The sequence below is a fragment of the Falco naumanni genome, chromosome 15, assembly GCF_017639655.2.
Source record: "Falco naumanni isolate bFalNau1 chromosome 15, bFalNau1.pat, whole genome shotgun sequence".
Taxonomy (NCBI): Eukaryota; Metazoa; Chordata; class Aves; order Falconiformes; family Falconidae; genus Falco; species Falco naumanni.
Window position 1 is genome coordinate 2808804 of NC_054068.1, and position 21956 is coordinate 2830759.

The 21956-nt window shown below is 39.6% G+C and overlaps 1 protein-coding gene across 1 annotated transcript in view; it reads left to right on the forward strand.

Moving 5' to 3' along the window:
- ZCCHC14 (zinc finger CCHC-type containing 14) overlaps positions 1–21956 on the forward strand; it is a 56012-nt gene that overhangs the window by 14541 nt on the left and 19515 nt on the right. The window contains exon 2 of the mRNA XM_040615299.1: positions 115–238. Within this exon, the coding sequence (XP_040471233.1) occupies positions 115–238 (124 nt within the window). The remainder of the gene's footprint in view (positions 1–114; positions 239–21956) is intronic.

Sequence of the window (21956 nt, forward strand, 5' to 3'; positions counted from 1 at the left end):
CTTCTCCTAACTGCCTTCAAAGTGGTTCTGCTCACTCTGGAAGAAGGTGTGATGTTTGTGCATTCCCTCAGTGTATTTTATTGGATTTTTGTGGTTGTTTCTTTTTCTTTTCAGGTCACTCCAAGGTCCGAAACCCCCATCAGCAGCGTCAGTAACAGTTTGGAAAATGTACTACATACATCAACACATTCCATTGAGGAGTCGTTACCCAAGAGGCCTTCGGGGAAACACTCCAAAGGTGTGTCCTTTTCCGCATGCGTGCTTCTAATGGGGGAACAAACTCATATCTCGTGATGGTGATTAGTGTTATTTTAATTGTGATTGGAGACTGGGATTTTGCTTTACTTGTGGGTTGGGTTGAGCAAAGGAAATCATAGAAAGGTTTTTGTGTAAATGTTACTGTATCAGTGAAAAATGGTCAGCAGCAGACAAGTATGCATATTCTTCTCTTGGGAAAATAAGCAAGACAGTCCCTTATGAGTTGAAATACCACCTTAGCTCTCATGAAGTACTATATTCTCAGAGTTGTTAATACATCTGACGCTCTACCTTCCGTCCTCATAGTAGCAGGTTACTTCGTGGATGAACCATATGGTAATGAGTAGTGCTTTACTGGGGAGAAGAGAAGCCATTTAAAACAGCAGTTAAGCTTCCAGTTCCACGTTTCTCTTGTTTCCCAAGAACATAAGTGTAAGTGAGATGCTGAGGGAAGAGGAGTGGAAGACTGGAAAGAGCTTGCACCTTTCTCAGCATGTACGCACTCTGAATGTGGTTAAAAAATTAGTTTTATTTTTGTAATGCTGTATCACATGCTGACCTGGTCAAAAACTGGGTTTAGCAGATTTGAGTTGATAAGTATGCATTCCATTTCCACACTCCAGGCTATGATTACAAATATTAAAATGCCTAGGTTAAAATGTGACTAACAGTATTTTTATTTAATGCATACAAAAAGTACTGTTAGGTGGGGGAAGTCTTTGAACTGTAAGCTGCTATTTGTGTAGAATGGCTTTTGTGAACTCTTTGTGGTATTTAGAAAAAGAGCTCTATGGCAGAACAAATGCAGGGAAAATATACCATCACATTAGCAGCATTAGTGTATTGCCTTCAAACATCATTACAAATATTGTCATGGACCATATCAATTTTTTTTTTTTAATTTGGAATAGGTCTTCAGAGTTCTGTTTCCTTTTCTGCCACTGGCTTGCTGTATAACGTTGCAAGTAAAGTTTAGCACCATGTAAATGGTGATAAAGAATTTAAAAATACGTCTTTGCTCAGTGGAACTGATACAGATTGGAAAGGGTTAAATGTCCCAAGGAAATGTTCTTAGCTTGCCTCCACCAGACATCCTTTTCTTTGACATCCTCAACTATAATCCTAGTAGCTGTAAGTAACAATAATTTTTTACAGTGGAATAGTGCTGTAAGTAGCTATTTCTCCAGCTGTAAAAACTATCAGGGTAGAAGAAAATGCAGTACTAAGCAGAAGCATGGCTAAGTTTGTGGCTTTCATCTGATTAAAAATAGGACAGGGTTCAACACTGTTTTCATTTGTACTCTGTGATTGCTATTCCAGTACCATATATGCCAAGATTAGTCATGGTACACGGTGAAAATTAATTAGGTTTTCCTCTCATCTGGTTTTCTCTTATAGAATACCTGCTTAGTTTTCAGAGAATGTAGCTTTTTAATTTATAGATTCCCTTAGTGGTGGTTGGTAAAAGGAGTTTGTGGAACAAATGCAGTTTTCTTAGGAGCTGATACTCTGCTTTCTGGTTCACCAGCAGCAAAGATTGTGTTGAGCTCTCCTTGATATATGATGATCTGTCTGGTAGGGAGTTCTGTCTCTTAAGATTGGAGCACGACTGAAGATGATTTGCCAGCCCAGAGCCATCATTGCTCGCTTAGAGATTTCTGATTCTTGTGGCAAACAAACAAGTGCTAATTTAGCAGGACCAGCTAACTTTTTAAACTAGAGCATGTGAAATTCAGTCATGAGTGTATGGAACAGACAGGTTGCTTGGCCAGTTGTGTAATTCTTGTGTTGATACTTTCTAGTGAGTCTTGTTCCAGACAGCTTGAGAGGACAGGATTTCTTCTCACTTGTGGTCAGAAATAGTGAGCTGCCGAAGTTCATCATTCCTCTCTTGGCAAAGTACTGGAGCTGGAAGTGTCTCAGTTAAAAAGGCTGTAGCTGAAACAGGAGAAAAATGCAAAAGCTCATGAAAGGTGCAGTATCCATGGTGCTTAGTTGGATTAGAGACAGTTTGTATTAATTCAGTGAATGGTTTTAATCCTGATTTGTAGAAATGTCAGTAATGTAACGTACTCTGTATATAGTTGAACAGTGAATGGGTTTGTAGTAGGCTTGGAGCTGAAAGCTATCAGTGGCTGTATTTTCCCTAATCCATGTTTTGAAACTAGCTTTTAGCATAAACTATTTCAAGTTTCTACACGGGAGAGACACGAGAAGAGTGGACTATATTGCTCAATGCTTTTAAACAAACTATGGTGAACGTCTGTATGCACTTGTGTTTGCATTAAGTGGTTAGCTGGAAACATTCATACATGCTTCATGTAGAGACTTGTCAAATACATAACCTCTGAATAATTTCACCACCCAGTCCTCACAGAATATTGCTGCCTTGGGAAATGAATTTATATATCATGTGTCACTGTGAGAAGTCCATAAACCTTTCCTTTGATCTCAGAGGCCCAGCTAACCATGAGAATGTCATCAGGCACTGGGACACTGCATTCATGCTGTAATGCCCAAGGTGGAGTGGTGACCAGCAGGGGCAATCATGGTTATTTAGCAAAATTCACTCATTTTCCTATGCTTGTTCTTCAGTCTCAGCTAAAGCCCCTTCTCCCTTCTGCATGTATCAGTGCTTAAAGCAGGGTAGACTAAGAAGGACATTTCTGCAGAGTAAAAGTTGTGACACTAGGAAGATCCTGTACCTGTTGACATAAGCATTTCAGGTATCTGTGCTTTATCTGGACTCTTCTGTTGTAAAATAGTTGCCTTGTGCAAAGTTTAGAAAAAAACACGGAATGAGTATTGACCTAGAAGGATGTAGACCTCTTTTGAAGTCTAATAGCTGTAACATGCACTATAAATTGTGTTTTTCAATCATATTTTTTGATTAGTGGTTTAGGATCGTTCACATCTGTGAAAACAAGTTTGGAAGTTGTTTTAACTGGATGTGACTTGAGGAAGTGGAGACTTTCCCTGTTTTCAGGGACTGTCTGTTGTGCTTATAAGCTGCAGACAGGCTTATTTACAGATTTTTAAGGTATTGAGAGATCTCACTGGTCAAGGAGAAGAGAGGTAAACACAGATGGATTCTTGTGTTACATGTCACTGAGATTCCGAGAGAAATCTGTTGCTAGATCTTTTTTCCACTGTTTGTAGAACGCAGTCAGGTTTTAACTATGGTTTTAATGCTGATCGGAACAAAACTACCAAATTCAAATGAAGGTTGGGCACTTTTTGCGTACCGTGTGTGGGTTTAGTGCCACACTGTCTTCCTGGTTGTTGCTCTAAGCCTTTTTTTCTGCAATGCTACAAGAATTGAACCAGTGCAGCTATAGCTGCAGAAGGTGTCAGAAATGTTGATTCTAGTTTTGATGAGATTTCATGCTTGCCTGATAGGTACCTACTTTAGCAACAGTGTAGTGGTGGTCCCTTCTCTAGGCAGGTTGTGTTTCCCAGCACAACACCAACAAAGTCCACAAACTTACTTGGAGGGATTCTGTTAAAGGCACTGATGTTGGTTGTTTCAAATTTAGGATTTTACCCTACATTTTTGGGGGAGTTACCTTCAGAACGTTTTCCCAGCAGCAAGTCACCCAGGTGGTTAAAGGTCACTGGTTAAAAGTAGTATATTCACTAGCAGCCTTTGTTTTGTAGGCAGTCCTGTGCAGGTGGCTAAGAGAAATTCTGTTGTTATGCCAAAGTCCAGAAGGAGCGATCTGAGCTATGGGAAGTCCCATTCACAAAGCTGATTTCTAACAAGCCTATGGACGTGGAGTTGTTCTGACCTTGTGTGGCAATTCCCAAAGGGCGGTAGTTACGGCTGTCAATGCTGAATGAAAAATTCAGCTTATTTTGTATTTTTTCTAAAAAAGCAATAGGAATTTCCCATACACCAGGGATGTTATTCGTTACTTTTCCTGTAAAGTTCCAAGCAGAATGATTTGGCCATTAAGGGGGATAGCACTGTAGGCAAGTACTACTTTGTGCATGTGACATATTTTAGCAATGTATTAAACATGGTCAGTGACCACAGCATATTTTCCAAAAGCACAGTGGAATAAAGTACATTAGACCAGATGTTGAAGTACAGAACAAAAGAATCTTTATAATAAAGGCAGTGCAAGTTGCAAAACATTACAGTATGAAGACTGCATCTTCATACCATAATTTCTCATAATACTGAGTAAAATTTTGATTTGTCACAGCCTCTGTTTTAAATTTTCTGCAGTGGAAGTTCTGTGTTGGTATTTATAAGATGCTTATTACTGCTGTGAGGCTTTGCAGGTGGCACTTACCACTGTTTTCCTTCATAAAGCAGTCTGGAAGATGGTTTCCTCGACTGAGCAAGTCTAATTTTCTGCGAAGTGACAAAAATCCCCCTGTTTTTGTGTTTCCTGTATATTTATCTTGCCTTTCCGCTGTTGCCACACAAAACCTCAAAATTGTTTCCAAGCCAGTCTGATTTCAAATGAAGCAACTGTTGAAATATGATCCTTATATAGTGAAGCTGAATCACAATTCTTGCAACACATGCGTCTAATGATAGGCACAAACTGCTTTCTGTGGACAGAGAGGAGTAAAGCTTTTTGAAGTAAAATGGGTGCAGTAGGCTTTACTCCACAATATGTACTCCATTTAGTACTCCTGCTGAGCACAGTAAAGCTTCTTGCTTAATTGAAGGTATGCTGCTAGTCCACATACAGGGTCCTGCAAAGCCTCGACAGTGTCCCAGGCTAGAACAGCACATGACTTAGTGGAGAAAAGGAGCTGCAGTCTGTGGACGTGAGGAAAAACAAACTGCAGAGAAAACTCATCCCAGTAATATATTGATTTAATTTTGGATTAATATTAAGGTGTAAAATACATCCTTGTCTGCAGTAATCCTGTTGACCTCAGGTAGGTTAAGCTGATTGTTAATGTGCAGCAAGCTTTGGTATCTAAATTATTTCATTACAGTAGGCAGCAGAAATGTGTGGTATAAGCTATCCAGAACTTCTAACCACTATTTTTGCTACCCAATTTATTTTTCTTGGCAAAATGTATTTGTATGGTCTTGCACCTTTTTTGTCTCCCACTTTTGACGCATCCTTTTCCCCAAGAAACTAGACTGCAGGAGCTCTCTTAGTTAATGGCAATCAACAGTCTTTTCATCCTGAAATGTTTGACACCAGTTGTTCAGTCTGTTGAAGGCAAGGAGAAAATAGAGAGGGAGAATAGCTCTGAAATCCTTTTGGCTAAGAGTCCAGACTTTAGTGCCTTGTTCTGCATTAGTTGTGTAGCTGGATTATTCTATTTTTAAGTAAATACATCATCTCCAACAATATTGGGTCAACTACTGTTAGGGTAGGGCTTAAAGAAATATTTAGGCTATGATAAACCTTCAGGAAAAATCTTCCTCTACCAACTGTATATAATATTTCAGCTGTTTGTATATGTCTTTGTCCATTTTATCTCTGAAGTAGAACTCTGCTTCTCAACTTCAGCAATGGAGATTGCTAGATCAGACGCAAGGCATTGCATTCCTGGCTTACTGTCTCTAATATACTAGTGGGTTTATGAGTATCAAGTATTTAGAGTTAATTCTAGAAACCAAATCCAAGGATTAGTGTACTTAAAAAAAATAATAATGTTTTGATGTTGCATATTTTCCCCTGTGCTAGAAGATTATTGTATATTAAGACATTTCTTGAAGCCTGTATGTTGCATAAATCATGCAGCAGCTTGTCTTACGTAGTTGGAGTGCAGTTAAGGCTGGAGGTTTAATTTTGCAATGGAGACAATACTCATGAGTCTTTAGTTTTTAAAATAAAATAAAACCCACTGCATTTCCTAACAAGTTTTACTGATTGTCCTTATATAGACAGGCATAGATGCCCATTTTATGTCCCCAAAGCCAGAGGCCAAGTTAAGAGCTCACCCTTCGGCTGTGTCAGAGCTGGCAGTAGAGTTCCACGCTCCTGAGGCTGCACCTGGACTCTGGCAAATTTATGTTGTTAACTGTTAATAAGTTAACTTTTATACTCTCTAGAGGTTGGAGTCTGTATTTCTCTGGTGTCCTCGTTACCTCCCTTTCCACATAACAAGACTTGTCAGGAGTGATCTGGGATTGCTGTGACAAGATACAAAGGGAGAGGAGGGGAGAGCCAGCATGAGGATTCGTCTGACTGAATGAAAAGTAGACTTCTGATCTGCCTACTCATGCAATAATTGTCATAACGTTTTTGTGCAAGTATTTAGAGGTGCTCCTTACTTGAATTTGTAATTCATGGCCTAGACTCTTTCTCAAGGGCAGCCCTTTGTGGTTCACAGGCACTTTGCATGAAGACTAAAAGGTCTACTACCCCTTGGCCAAGAGCTGCAGGGAGCTGGCTTCAGTGGAAAGTCATGCTGTATATGTTTACCAGCGACTCTTGTATATTAGAGACTGTCATATGAACTCGGGCATTTCCTATAAGCAGTTTTAATTGTATATATACCATGCGCCTCCTTGTCATGTATTCACCTAAAATAATGTTTATATCAAGTATATACCCAAGGGCATTTTGTTGAAGCTGCTGAGTGGCCCATTCTCTTGAGTCTTGTTTGGACTTCTTCCTTGGCTTCCCTCCATAAAGGGGATGGAATCTCTGTGTTTGGGTAGCTCCGTCCTGCTGTACCTTATTAAACCTTGAGCCTGTTGATGAAATTCACGTGAATTTGGCAAGAGGTATTTGGGAGTTTTTCATTTACAGTAGTGTCTGGATAGAAGAGACTCATTCATGCTTGCATCAAGAGGAGCGGTAAGAACAGTTTTTTTATCCCGTTTTGTTTGCCCAGCCGCTCACGGTGGTAGCTTTTTGTGGACCAGAGGCAACACATGCTGATTGTTGCCCAGATCAGGACAGTCCTGTGCATGTCGCTGTAGGGGTGCAAGACTGAACTGGCGTTCTGCAGAAGTAAATGGGTGTGCAAGAGGCAGGTGTCTTGCTGTGGTACTTGTGCCTAAGGAAGGGAGGTAGCTGGTTATGTGTGCATGTTTAGGGAATGTGTGGGAAGGTTGAGAAAATTCAAGGTAGATGTGGTAGATAAGGAAAGTAGTATTGTCATAGGTCTGTTGTAGGGGATATGAGGCTGGAGTCTGCAGAAAAGACATACAGCATAGGTCCATGGGAAATAAGGCTTTATTTTGCTAATTACTAATTCATCTTGCTTTTATTTATTATTACAAAGACTTGTTCTGAATTTGTGTACTGGGCAATATAATTTTCTTATTAAGCATTAGAAAATGACCAGCTTTCTGCTGAAGTAAGGTTTGACAATGAAGCACTTGATTCTGGAGTACTCTGAAACCTGTTCAATTTGGCTTTAGTGGGAGTTGGATGATAGTTCCATTTATAATGAATTAGAATCAAGCTACTCTGAAAAATAAAAATGCTAAGAATAGCGTGCTGGTAGATTCAGCCATGCCAAGGAGTTTATCTCGCTGTAATGCATTCCTCAGGCAGATTCCTGATCACAGAATCGTATAATAGGATGGTTTGGGTTGGAAGGGACCTTAAAGACCATCGAGTTCCACAGCCCCTGCCATGGGCAGGGACACCTTCCACTAGCCCAGGTTGCTCCAAGCCCAGTCCACCCTGGCCTGGGACACTTCCAGGGATCTTGGATAATGACAGTGTAGTTGTCAGTGTTTTAACATGGGATGATAAACTCGTATTTAATACTATTTGCCTTTTTCCATGGCTCTCCTGAAGCACAGGAGGCAACACTTAGGCATGTATATTCCCAGGAGAACTCTTGTATTGCTACTTCATGTCTGTGAAGTGCTGGAAACACATGCTATGGCACATTAGTTGTTAATGCAGATGAATTTAATAGCCATTACCTCAACAGCTATGGAAGCAATAGCATGACCTTCTGCCAGTAATGGAAACAACATAAGCAACTTGAGCTTTTTAATTAAAATTGCATTAAAACTGCAAAACCAGTTTTTCCTCAAATCTGTAGGTAATGGCTTAATGCAGTACATCTTCTGAAAAAATGTCGCAGAGTCAGAATAAAATGAGTTGTGAAAACTTTGCCTGATGCACATCTTGGTGGAACTAATGCTTAAACCTGCATTTATACAGAAAAGCCTTTATAAGGCGAGGGGGGGGGGGGGGGAGAGGAAATTTGAAATGTCAACACTTATTGAAGGATAGAAAACATGTCATGCAGGACTTAAGAAAAAACTTGAAGAAACTTTCAAGAAAAAACAAGGGTGAACATTAACTGCTGAATCTTGTCTCCTGGCAATTCCTGCTGCAGCCTGATGGCAAATAGCTCACTAGGACTGGACATTTCTTTGTCTGCTGCTTGAAGATTGAGCGAGGGATGTGTGAAATGTTCAGAAATGTTCAGCTGTTCATTGCATCTCTTTAGAACTTAACACCCTTTAACATCTGGAAATGTCTGTTTTGAAATAACCCATTTCATTGCCATGTTAAACAGAGGTATACAAGAGTTTAAAATAAATGGCTTGCTTACCCTACCTAGGCTTATGTTTCCCCTAAACTAAACTGGACAAAGAAAAATCGCTTTAAAGAAGAAAACGGGAGTGATTCACATGTGTTCCTCAAAAGCCATAATGTCCTTGCAGTCTTTTTTTTTTTTTTACATACTGTCACAAGTGTACTACTGACTAAATGGTAATTTTCATATGTATGGCATACTTAAGAAGCTTTCATAGCTGGTTAGTTGTTAGCTGGTAGATGTTCTTTACCTTCCCTTGTCAGTTTATTGTTAAATCTCCCATTTTCCAAAGCGCGTTTTTCACTTTCATATACCTTTACATTTAGATTAGTCCTTTTCTCCAAAAGGTGGCTCCCTGAGGGTAACAGGCTTAAAGAACAATAATGTTATTGATAGGTAGCTGGAGTTTTTACAGGTAGCTGCATATACAAGTCAGAAATGTTGTCATCCCTCCCAGATTTTTTAGGTCCAGATCTGAAAATTAATGAGAACTTGAAGTAAATCTTGGGTTTCTTGCCTGATTTTTTTTGATGTCAGCATTAGGATTCTTACACTGAGGCTTTTTCTCTGCAAACATGGGAGGCTGGCAATTTTTGAAAGTATCCGACTATAGTGATTGTATAGTCATTGTAGGACTTGAGATAGCATGAGGTGAACTGGTGCTATTGGGAATTGGAAACAATAAATTCTGGTTTCAAGTAGGGCAGTAAGTCACAGGAGGAGATGCGTTATTGTTAGTACTGATCACTGACATGACATATTGGTCTGGTTTGAAAATGAAGAGGTGGGTGGAGAGGAAGGATGAGAACATGTCACAGAAAAAAAGTTGTTTACTTTGCCAGCAATTTTCTTTGCTTCCCCTGCTACTACAGCAAACGCTTCTCTACTCTGCTTCCCTTCTTTCTAATCTGGAAGTGACCTTATTTAGTAAATGACAACACTTTATTTCCATGGAAGTGATCATGATTTCTCACATTTGGTATCTGGCACAAGGGAACAGATGGACTGCAAAGAAGAAAACGAATGTAATAATACATAGCTAGTTGAAGAGACCTTTTGCAAATGGAAATGGTAACTCATGAGTCTTAACTGCAGGACATGTGCAGTGAGAGGGGAGGAAACTGGTCATGTTTTTTTAAACGGCATTCTCCTGCACTTTGACTGCTAGCTGATGCCAGCCTTGATTCACAGGTCAGAAGACAGTGATTCTTTTTTTTAATACCTTTTTTGACTGCACATTCAAACTCAGAAGGAGTTGGTGCCTAGTGTCCTTTGAGGATCGCTGTGCAAGAGCTACTGATTCTTGTGTTCTAGATATGGCACCTTGTCATTTACTGTAGTCTTGTTTATATATCCGTCCAGCTAGGGTAGTTCTTGCTTCACATCAGGGCTGGCTTAATGTTTGTAGAGCTGTCTGAGGACAAAACCTCAGGTTTATATCAAAATGTTTGGGACTTTTCTAATTGGTGGTCACAAATGTTCTTCAGAACACTCTGTAGACAGAAGCAAGTTCCTACCCTTTGTTTTGCTTGAATAGTTAGATATTATTTCTTAAATTCTACGTGCCTTCACTGTTTTAGATCTCCTTTTGCTAATAACCAAACAAGGAAATGGTGCTATTAATATTTGGGGTTATTATAAAGAGAATCAAAATGAAGAAAAACTGAAGCTGACAACAGTCAAAGCAATGAAATTCTGTGTATTAATTACATTTTATTTGGGGTTGGTTAAAGAAAGTTGGATTCTTCTGTTTAATGCGGGTTCAAAGTAGTTTTCATCAACTGCATCGGCTGAAAAATGCCAGAGCAGAGCCAGATATTGAGACCTGGATTAAGAGATTTGACAGCTGTATGGGTAATGAAAGCATCTACAGTTGTTTGTGCGTTGATGCTAAGAAGGAAATCGAGAATAAAATCTCATTTGGGGATTGCAGATAGTGGAAACTGGGAGGAGTTTATGGGGTTGCACTACCCCAGACGTGCATATAGCAGGGTATCTTGTACTTTCCTTCAGCATTTGATGCTGGTGGCCCTGATCCGTACGGTATATCTGTTACTGTGCGCCACGCAAGTAGAGGAGGACACAAATAGTCAGCTTTGGCATTGTTAAGGTGCTTTGTCAGATTTCATTTCTAGTGGCATTTTCTCTTGCTCTTTTATGCTGGAAAGTCGTAGGCTGTAATTATGCAAAACAATGGGTTTGATTAAAGTAAATTTTGTTTCTCAGGTGCACGGAAGTGCTAAGCTAAAAAGTTAACGTTTCATTTGCTTTCTCAGTTGTTCTTTTATCTCACTGGAAGAAAAAGCAGTGCACTTGCTGTGCTGCGTTACTTCATTGCCTGGAGTGGATGCATTTCATCAGTGTATGGTGCAGATGCTATTTTTAACAGTAACTCAAAGGGGTAGCCCTGCTAAAATTACATCATTAATATACACAGCTGAAAGGAAATGGCATAAAACACAACAGTGCCTTAGAAGATTATCTCTATTGTGTTTTCCACTTCTGTGGATGAATTATTCAATGTGTATCAATCAAGCAGACATACAGTTGGACCACCACATTCGCAAAGGATTCAGGCTGTTTTCTTGGAAACAGTCCTGTGGAAGAGTGTAGTAAGTGAACTTTGCAAAAACAGTATGTATGAAATGGATATTAGTGGCTTGGGAAGCTCAATGTTTGTGCTCCTTCCTGTCCCTGTTAAATAGTTCAGGGATTTGCTAGATACCCTACTATTGAAAAAGATGGTGGGGAGCTAGAGCTTTGAACTTTAGTTTTGCTAGAAGTGTGTTTTGTTTCATTCTGTACTACATGCTGAAGAATGTGGTGGCGAGTGTGGAGATTCAAAGCCTCAAAGATTTTGAGGGTTTTAGTGGATGGGGTTTGGTTTTGTTTTCTGTTCTTTTTACTTCAGTTCCTGGGCATTCTAACTGCCTTGGCAAATACTAAAAATCTACTTTGGTCCTCTCTTCCCTCTTGTATTTGCTTCATAGATGTGTTACAGAAACAGTTGTCTAATAGTTCTGTAGTATCTCAAAATAAGCTTAAATGCTGAACTAGAACTTTATTCTGCCTCTTTGAATTACTGGTCAGATCTTGTCTGGGATCCAGAATGAAGGAGCTGTGATTTATACAAAAGTATAAAAGGGAACAAGAATATTAAAGCCTGAGACCAGCGACCTGAAAATGTACAAGGACATAACTTCCAACAAAAGGAGAACCTCACAGAAGTGGTTGTGCAGAAGGATATTTGTTTCTCACTGAACTAAGCACCTGAATGCATTTGTGGCTCTTGGCAAGACTGTATGTACTCAAGGTTTTCCCTATTCTAGATTAGTCCCTTATTCTGGTGTTTTTATGTAGTATGTTAACAGAATATTTTTTCATTGTTAACAAGGTTTTCATGCTATAATCCTTTAGGGGGAAAAAAATTGAAGCTGGTACGAAATGACTTGCTGCTCATGCTTGCTTGTTGTGGCAGCCTTAGTCATGAGTTTCAAGATGCTGATACTGTTCCCAAAAATGCAGAAAACAGCACGTGCATACTTACTTGAGCATTAAACTATGCTGGTCTGGAGTAGCTGTCTTTCAAATACATCTAGCTGTGTGTGTTCATGTGCCTTTGAGTGTGCAATGCGCGTTTCCACTGTATTTTTGCTTTGGAGTTGGAAACTCTTTTAACTCCTGTAGGTAGGTGAGGAAATCCTTCGGCCAAGGTTGGAGCAGCCGGCCATCTGATCCCAGCGCTCTGGTGTTTTATCGCCAGATTGCCCTTCAAGCCAGGGCATGCTGGCTGAGCAGCTGCTGTGTTATCATCTCACTGACACGGGTCCATCCATGCCGATATATGGTTACATGCTGCAGCCCACAATCTGTATTTGACTGTGCTGTAGAAAAAAAATTATATCAACATGTTTGTATAATATGCATAATGAATACAGATGTACATGTAATGGTCAGGTCCTGACAAGGTGACTTTTAAGCTCAAAGTGTTGCTGCGCAAATCCTCACTGGATTCAATTGTGTTTAATTACAAGTGTAATTGTTTTTATGAAGTGGGGACTGGCTCTTACTATATAAGTGGCATCTAGAAGACTTAAATGAATAAAATCTTACGTAACAAAGAACTAACGGGTAGTAGGCAACCTTAACTCAGTTCTCATTTTCCTCATCCCTCCAAAAAAGGTGGCTCATTGTTCAAACTGTGCTCAAAGGTGGCATGTTGCATTATTTCAGTGGTGGGTCTGGTGTGTTGGTGTGAGGCTGGATTTGTCCATCTGTATTTAGGACATTGCTTAAAACTTCTAAGCAGATGCCAGCTCAGATTCCCAGCTGTGGTGACTACCTGAATGTGTCACACTTCCCTGCTCTAGTTTCCTTTCAGGATGCATTGGCAAGGTTTGTATTCTAAGCTCAGGATAAGTGTTCCATGCAGACGTACAAACTTCAAAGGCATCAGTAGAATTGGGTTTGTTTCCTCTGGTGATGTTTGGGATGTAGCGAAGCCTCGGTTTTCTGAGGTTTGATACACTGGAGCACAAAAACTGTGATAGGGAGAGGGCCTACACTGCCAAGAGTGTTTTTTTGTGGCAAACTGACTTTGCATTTTTAGTTTTGTGGGCTAATATAGCGTTCGGATTAGAACTAATAATCTGGCTCGCCTTGGGTTTGCAGGGGTTCGGTGAATTATGTGCCAGAGAAAATCCTTTCTAGGGAAGCATAAGACCTCTCTAGGATGAGCTGACCTTTTCTTAAAAATAAGAAACAAAGCCAATGTTTTGTTGAAAAGTGATCTAAGAACAGTAAATAAAATAATCACTTCATCAGATAAAACTAGACTAAATATACAACTGCATGTTACTTACCCAGTAAGTATTTATATACGAAGTTGAACGTGTCTCCTGATTGCGGAGATATTTTTACTAGCATGAGCTGTGTAATAAGATATGGGTAGCCTGCTTATTTTAATTGCCTAAACAAGAGTGTACGTTAGTGGTTACTGAAGCTGCCTTCAAACTGAGTATTTGGGCTTATGGTCACTTTTGCAGGAGTACTTCTCAAAACGAGCTGCCCGTTCCCCTGAGAAGTCTACTCTACTTGCATCGGAGAAGGAAGATGAGTCATTGGGCTGAATCTCTAAGCAAATTGAGTACACAGCTGCCTTCATAACTTACACATGCTTTTCTCAGTTGTATGAAAATAGTTAATTAGCTGCAGTGACATGTAGAACTAGCCAGCCTGGGGAATTAGGCAGTAAATATATTTTACAGATTAAAAACTGAAGCCATTTAAAAACACATTAGTCCCACAGCCCCAAGCAACAAAATGCGAGCACGTGCTTGGATCTTACACACTCTGACTAGTCTCTGAATTTATTGTAGGATACTTTTAAGCCTTCAGCGTTGCATGTGTTTACCTAAAATTGTGCTTGAAAATGTCCAAGTGTTTCCGTGGTATTAAAAGCATAGTTGAGGATTCCTTTTTGGATGTGTTCTGCCTGATGCTGAGAGAGACCTCTTCACTTGATTAGAGCAACTTGAATTAAGGAATATGTTTTACCTGTTGCTCAGTTGTCCCTACCTAATGTCAAACTCACGCAGCCTTTTTGGCTCTGTATCATGGCTCTCTTTCTGCCCAGAGCATTGTTATATATATTTCAACAGCATATCCTGGTAAGTATACGTTTCAAGGCACAGCACCTGTTTAGTGACATGTGTTGGTGCTCAGATTTAGTAAGGCAGTGGAGCTGTTACACAAATATGTCCAATACAGCAGGCTTTTCTGGATAATTTATTCTGTATAAGCTTTTTCTGGCATCAGAAAAGAAAAAAGGCAACTTGTAAGGCAGTTGTCTATTCAGTGGCAACGGCAGGCAGTTCAGCAGTAGTACTGCAAAAAAGTTGGTACTCTTGGCCTGAAGTATTTGGTAAGAAGAACCTTCAAATTAGCGTTTGAAGCTGTGTCTTGATTTTGAAAGCAGCTGACTGATTCTTCTGGGGTTTAAATTTTCCTGTCCAGATGGGAGTCTTCTCCAGCCTTTAGTGCAGACAGCGTTTTGTTTTTATTTAAGCTTTTGAATTCAATGAAGTTGCAAAACCGTTCTTTAGGTTGATTGGCTTTTATGGTTGGCTAAAGTGCTGACAGTATCATTCAGCGTTACTCAAAACAATGTATGAATTCAATTAAAAATCTTAAAAGCTAAGATACACAGATGTTTTTTTAGTATCTGCCTTTTTTTGGAGAAACAGAAGAAGGTCACTTAGTTGGCAAGTTAAATAAGCCAAACTGAGGAAGTAGCAGGAACATGAAAACTACTGGTTTGAATGGGGGCGAGTGATACAATCCCAGCATGTTATTGCTTCCTATATCGTGCCAAAAGTAAGCTAATGTCCTTGCTTTTTTTAAAAAACTGTGTAATTACTTCCTGCGGAATATTGCAGTTCGTAGTCCTCAGCCTCTTTAAAAAATAAAAGTAGGATTAACTTGTAACTTAAATTCATGTTGTAAGTATGTGTTGGTTTTGACCTTAAATATTCTCTAAACTGGAAGAACCCTTATTCCTTACAAAGAAAAATGACAGCTATAAGAGTTTCTTCTGTTAATGTTGCTGTTAACGGAGTTTTTTCGCTATGTCTATGAAGCTTTGATTTCCAGCATCTTCCTGTGTGTTTTTGTAGAGGCATCAGCCAGCCAGAAGACTTCTTGCTAAAACTATTCTGCTTGGTGACAAGTTTTTCCCTAGCTGTACCTTCCTTTTAAGCAGACACCATGGAAAAGCTGCTGTCTGCTCTTCTACTTCCAATCTGAAGAGAGATCAGCAAAAAACTGGACGGTCGACCCTGTTACGAGGCTGAACTGGGTCCTAACAAGTCCAACATACCTTAAATTTGTTTCTCCCTTTTTCTCCACAAAACAATCTGTCTTATGAAGAGAAGATGAGCTTCACACCGACTTTTAAGGAACCACAAACTCTTAACCTTAAGAGAAGTAAAAGCCAAAAAGTGGAAATGCAGTGAGCAGCAAGTGATACGACGTGCTCAATATCTGCTAACCGGTAGTCCTTGGGTCATGTGCTATGACAGGCGCTGCTTCATCAGCTTCAGTCGCAGGAATGGGCGAGAAGTAGGGGCCCCTTTTTGTCCTCTGCTAAATTTTCCCTACTTTGTTTTTCTAAATGAAGGATGTGACGGTAATTAGTTCTGTCGCCTGAATTAGCGTTAGCCAGGCAGAATCAGTTCCTGCGGGATACTTGGTTTAAATAATTTGGTAATCAGAAAATGACTGCTCCATTTGGAATCTCAAGTGAGTGTGGCTTCTTTTCAAGAGTATTTCAATGATTTTTGTATTGCTGTGGTCATTGCTAAGTTTCAGAGATACGGTAGATGTAGTAGTCTTCTCCTGGGAACACAGCCTTTGGTTTCCTGGATGGCTCAGGCTTCACGGGGTATTTTGAAGGTACCCGGTATGTAGATAAGCAAAGATTTTGCTGTTCTTTCATATCAACCGCAACTTTTCTGCCCTCTTTTGGGAGGGGGAGGTAAATGTGTGTAACTTATGGTTCAACTTCAATATTTCTTAGCAGGCAGCAGCTTTATATTTGCGCAGAGGGTTTTGGATCACTTAACTGTCCCAGTTACACCTCTTCGCACGATGTTTTCTCAATCCATAACCACTGTATTATGTGGAAGCAGGTTAATATCTTAATAAATTACCCTGCTGTGTCTGGAGAGCTCTGAGAATGAGATGTCATTTCTCTTCACTACTATTACAATAATGGAAGGTCATTGTTAGATGACAACTCAGTGTAGTGAACTGTAGAGAGAATTGCGGCATTCTTTCCTATATTTGACTTTTTTAGAAGTAGTAAAATAAGATCAATTTCAAAAAGAAACACTTGCTTCCTTACCTGTTTTCCCTCACTTTTAAGGAGATATTCCAACGCAATTCTCGATGCTCTTGAGCAGAAGCATTTCCCACCCACCCCCCAGAACAGCTATAGATAAAGCTCACAGCTGATACACACTTAGCACTTAAGTTAAATTTACCTGATACTCTTTCATTTGATACAGTCACATTTTAAGAATATATTGTATATCCTGCCTTTTCACGTTATTTCCCTTCCCCAGAAGCACAGTTTCTGTAAGAGTGAACATTACGTACCAGAGGGCATCTCCCATTCTCCCGTTACTCCATTATTTGGACTGTGGCCCATCAATACTTTGAATGCAGATTGGGTATCTCTTAAAAGGAATAGTTTGTGTGAGTTAACATGTCATGAAACAATCAAAGATGTGCTTTTGCTGGCTGTTGAATAGGGCGGAGTTCAAGTTCAGTGGTTTCAGTGTCATCCTCTTATTATTTAGTGGTTCAGAACCTGCTGGGTCCAAGTTTGAAAGCTCAGAGTGAGGTGTCAGGGATACTCCTCTAGTGAAATCGTCCTCTGAAGAAGTCTTGGGGGACAGATTGACAGTGCCAGCTCTTTCTTGGCTTTAATGACAAAACTATTACAAGCTAATATCGTCATTTGCTGATTTGTTGAAAAGAGTTTTAGTAAACAAATGTGAGACTGACCTGATTTTTAGGTCTTGGGACACGGCATTAACACCCAGGTTCTCAGCAGCCTGGAAGATGCTGATCAATACCAGAGTTATTTAGATCTCAGTTCTCACTAATCTGCTCCTCTTGCAGACTCTGGCCAACCGTTTCTGTATGTGCTTTGAAAAGCTAATATTTGATTCTGCAAGTTTTACTCAGGCCTCCAGTATTCCAGCTAAAGTTTTGAGAAGTAGGAGGCTATGGAAAGAAAATGAATTTAGTTGATGAGAAAACTTAGTTTTGCATGTTTGTGGCAGAAGTTATGTATTTGCTGCTAAGAAGAGTGTATCTCAGGGTTGGGGATTTTTTTCATTCTCCATCATAGGCTAGGAAAAAAAGCTTTTAAAAACATCAGGAATGTGAAAGTAGGAAGCTGTCTGAAAAACAGGCAAAAAACCCTCTTAAGTTGATGATACTTGTAAGCAGTTTCTCAGCTCCAATTCAATTGATCAGTTGATCTTTTTGTTTAAAAAAATAATAAACAGAAAAACCAACAAAACAACCCCTTTAATTTCATGTGCTGCATTGCCATGAATGTGCTTTGAAACTAGCAAATAAGCTATTTCTTCTGGTTTCCCTCTCTTGCCTGTATGTATGGGAATATAAATAATGGTGGGTTTGAGGGTTGAAGGGGGAGACTTTGTGGGTTTTTGTTTCCAGTTTCAGTGCAGTCACTTGGGATTACCTTCCAATGTCTAATGGACGACAGTAATTGAGTAATGCTGCTTTTGAAGTATTTCTTCTAGAAAAGCAGGAGGAGGTGGCATGTGAAAGTCTTGGTGGTGCATTTTTGGTTACCACTTCTGTGTAAACAAGGATGTGGAAAGTATTTTATTAGTTCCCTTTTTGTGAGGTAGACCTTTTCAGCAAAAATTCAATTGCTGTGTTTGTGTTTGAATGCTTGCTTCCATGAAGGCACAACTTTGAATTAAAATTAATAAATCTGTAAATCCAGAAGCATCAAAAAAAGCTATACAGAAGAGCAATGGCCTCCTGTATAGCACAAACTACATAGGATATTTACAAATTAAATAGGATTTTACATAGTATTTTTTTTCCTGCTTAAAAAGAAATTGTAGCATTTCTGCTTTGTTGTCAAATACTGTGTCTCAAGAGCTGCACAGGTTCAGCCCAGTTTCACGGCACTCAAATTTTACCACCTGAATGCTGGAGAATAGTATTTCTGTGCTACAGGCCACATAAGCTGAACCTACGTGCAGCAATTTAATAAAAAAGGAAAATTACTAGCTAGGTATGGAGTAGAAATTACTCTTTCGGGCTGTGTGGTAAATTCTTCCTGGTAGTTTCAATGTCATTCACTTTAACCCAATTGCTCAGCTCTAGTGATGTGCTCCTAGCTTGCAGTCTTATCTGTAGTTTTTATCTAGTGTAGAAAAAAAAAGCTCTAGACTGTCATGTATGTTTTCTTTTGGTATAGAAACCTGCTAAAAAAAATACACTGTATAAAGATATTCATGAAATCAAAGGGAAAGCATACTGATAAAAAATATACTGATATGCACAGTAAAACTGGTGAAGGATGGACTAGGTATTTTATTAAATGGTAGAGCGCTGGTGTTAGTGCTGAAATACTGGATAGTTTGAAAAAGGGCCAGCCTTCAATCAACACTTGTGATTATCTTGATTTTTTTTACTTTTTCAGGAGGAACACAAAAAGTCTGTGTGGACTTGAGACATTGATCTGTCTAGTCCTTTTACTGGTTAACAGTGGCTGGATCCAGAAGTTGAAAAAGGGGAGTTACAAGAACCACAACCTACAATGGGATATTAAGGTGGTTTCCAAAAATGATGTATTTTCAGCTCTTGCCCACATCCACTGCATGTTTTGTCCTGACCTTGATCTGTCAGGAGTGGCTCATTCTAAATCATTTGAATTGGTCTTTCACGTTAGCTGCTGCCGTTTCTGGGAGGAGGAGGGCATCCAAGATCCTGCTTTTTCAGAGGGAGAGGCTGGTCAGTGGCTGGCATCAAGAAAGCCAGAGGGTTTAATACCTGGTTGCGAGGAGAGGGAAGGAATTGTCTGTGCCTTCACAGAAACACTCAGCTGGTCAGAGAACAAATGCACTAATATCAGCCAAATGGATAGAAACCCCAGGCTAAAATAAGAAAACAGAATAAAATGTTTTCAGGCTTACTGGATCTGTTTTACCTGGATACCTGTTTACCCGTGGAGGAAGCATTATGTGAAAAGGAGAAAAGATGACTCTAGTTCCTCTAATGGTGTGATTTCTGACTGCCTCTGTGCTGTAGCATTTCAAAGGCAAGCTTCCATAGCTGGTACAATTCTATGTACAATTGAAAACTACACGAAGAATGCTTTTCTTTTGTCTTTAGCAGAAAGCAGCAAATAAAGTAATAAAAAAGCCCTACAACTTAGGAAATTTGATTACAGAAAATCTCTGTGAGTGAATGAAGATGTTTTTCTAGTCTGCTGCCCTTTCAAAGTGGAGTTTGGCAAAAGGCAAAGGTTCAGCTATTGAAAAAACTGATTCCTGGGACCTGTGAATGCATGCTCGGGGTGGTGTGGATCCAGCCCTGTACTCTGGCCTTTTCTGAACGATGCCACAAGACACTTGTAACAGAGAGGGTGCCACAGCCTCGATGGGGGTCTCTCCTACAGCACTGAAGTTCCACAAACCTCCTTTGTATTTCTCTACCCCTTTTGTATGTCACTTGTGATCTCATCCAACTGTTTCACTTGCCTGCCTTAACTTCCCAGATGATTCTGGATAGATCTCCATGACTAAAAGCCTTCTGTGCCCCAACGCCAGTGCAGCTTAGAAAGCCCAGCAGCGAGGGAGGCATGTATGCATGCACACAGAAGCACTTTCCTTGGATCATTTACAGGGAAGCGCTGGGAGAGAGGAGCAGACCGAAAGGTATGTCTCTGAGATCTGGTACCATGCCCAATGCCCTGCCAAGCTGCCCTGGTGGGTTCCTGCCCCGTGCACAGCGACAGAGCCTAACGTGGAGAGAATAGCTGGACCACTTGTGGATGAGTTCCCATTGATTAGTTCCAGACCTAAAGCTCAGATTTATAGTGCAAATTTACTTGCTCTGGCTATCTCCCGAATTGGAAACATTAATTTTTTTTTATTATTTTTATTTTTTTTTATCCCCTGGGTTGGGAAGCTTGAGTTCTGCTGAATTCAGCATCCTGAAAAGACAACAGTATCATGTGTCCTTAACTCGGTACAAAGGTTTTTCTGGTCATGGAATCATTTATAGTGATACTGGGTAGAGTCAGCTGTGAGCAATTTCCCATGCTTTGAGAGTAAATACAGTATAAATTTATTTTTTTATTTTTTTAAATAATTTGTTAGACAGCTAATTTAATATCCACTCACTTCTGCTTGGCAGATGGCACCTTAGTCTTCCTGAGTTTTGTATGACGATTGCTCTGAATAAAGTTAAGCTTCATGGTAGGTTTAGGAAGGCTGTTTTAATAAAACCAACCACAAGCTAAATAATATGAAGAGTATGTGAGAGGTCACATAACAAAAGCACAGAACTCGACAAATTAAACAAGAATTTTAATTTATTTTAGACGGATGATATTTTTTAGTGTTACCTAGTTGGGAGAAAATTACTGGAGTACTTTGTATAACATTAGAAATTACTGAGTCGATTGTCCCTAGAAGCATATTGCTGCTGTATGATGAACTGTATTTCATGCTCTGGAACACACCTAATCTTACAAGATTCAGTTTAGGATCTTTGCAGTCAGTGCGGAAATATCTACCTAATGGTTCACTTTGCTAATTGCAATCATTTTCCAGAGGATAAATCCACTGCAGCAGATTATATTAACTGGATAAATTCAGACCAGAACTTTAGCACGAAAAGGTCATGTAGCTGTCAGCACAACAAAATCCACAAGGTGATTTAAAGTTTATTATTAACCCACATAGTAGAACGGAAATAGCTTTATTTTATGTGGAAAGGTAATACTATTTTGCTTGGATTACTGTAGAGGAATAATGAATTGATAGACAAGATGGTAGAAATGCCAAGATAAGAACAGTTGTGGTAAAGTGATGCTGGATTTGTTGGAAATGACAAATGTTAAGTAACACTTGCTACGTCTTTCTGGCTTGCTTTGTCCTACTCCCAAAACAGATGTTGCAGCAGTTGACACTAGGCTTTCTACAAGTTATTTGCTCATCCTTCAGCTGTTTCACCAACAGTATGGTGATACCCCCTCTCAGTATCCGCTTTACAAGTTCTTTCTAATTCTGAAATACATGTAATTCCAATCAATATTCAGTAAACCTGAACTGTGATCACAATTAAGGGTGCCCTGAATTCTCTAAAGTAAGTGTACTGAGGTAGATTTTTCTTAAAATGGCAAGAAAACCTCTGAACCATGTGTATGTTTAAATCTTCATGCCACTACATACTGTCTAGATAGCTCATCACTATCTGGCGTGCAGGAGATTCATTCCTGTGGCGCTCAGCATGCGGTGTAACAGCGTGGTAGTACTGTAAAATCACTTTAGGAGCGTGAGAGGAATCCACTGAAAAATGTTAAGAGGAGCAAGTCTCTACAAAATCAGAATACGCAGGAGAAAGTAGTGAATAACGAATTGACA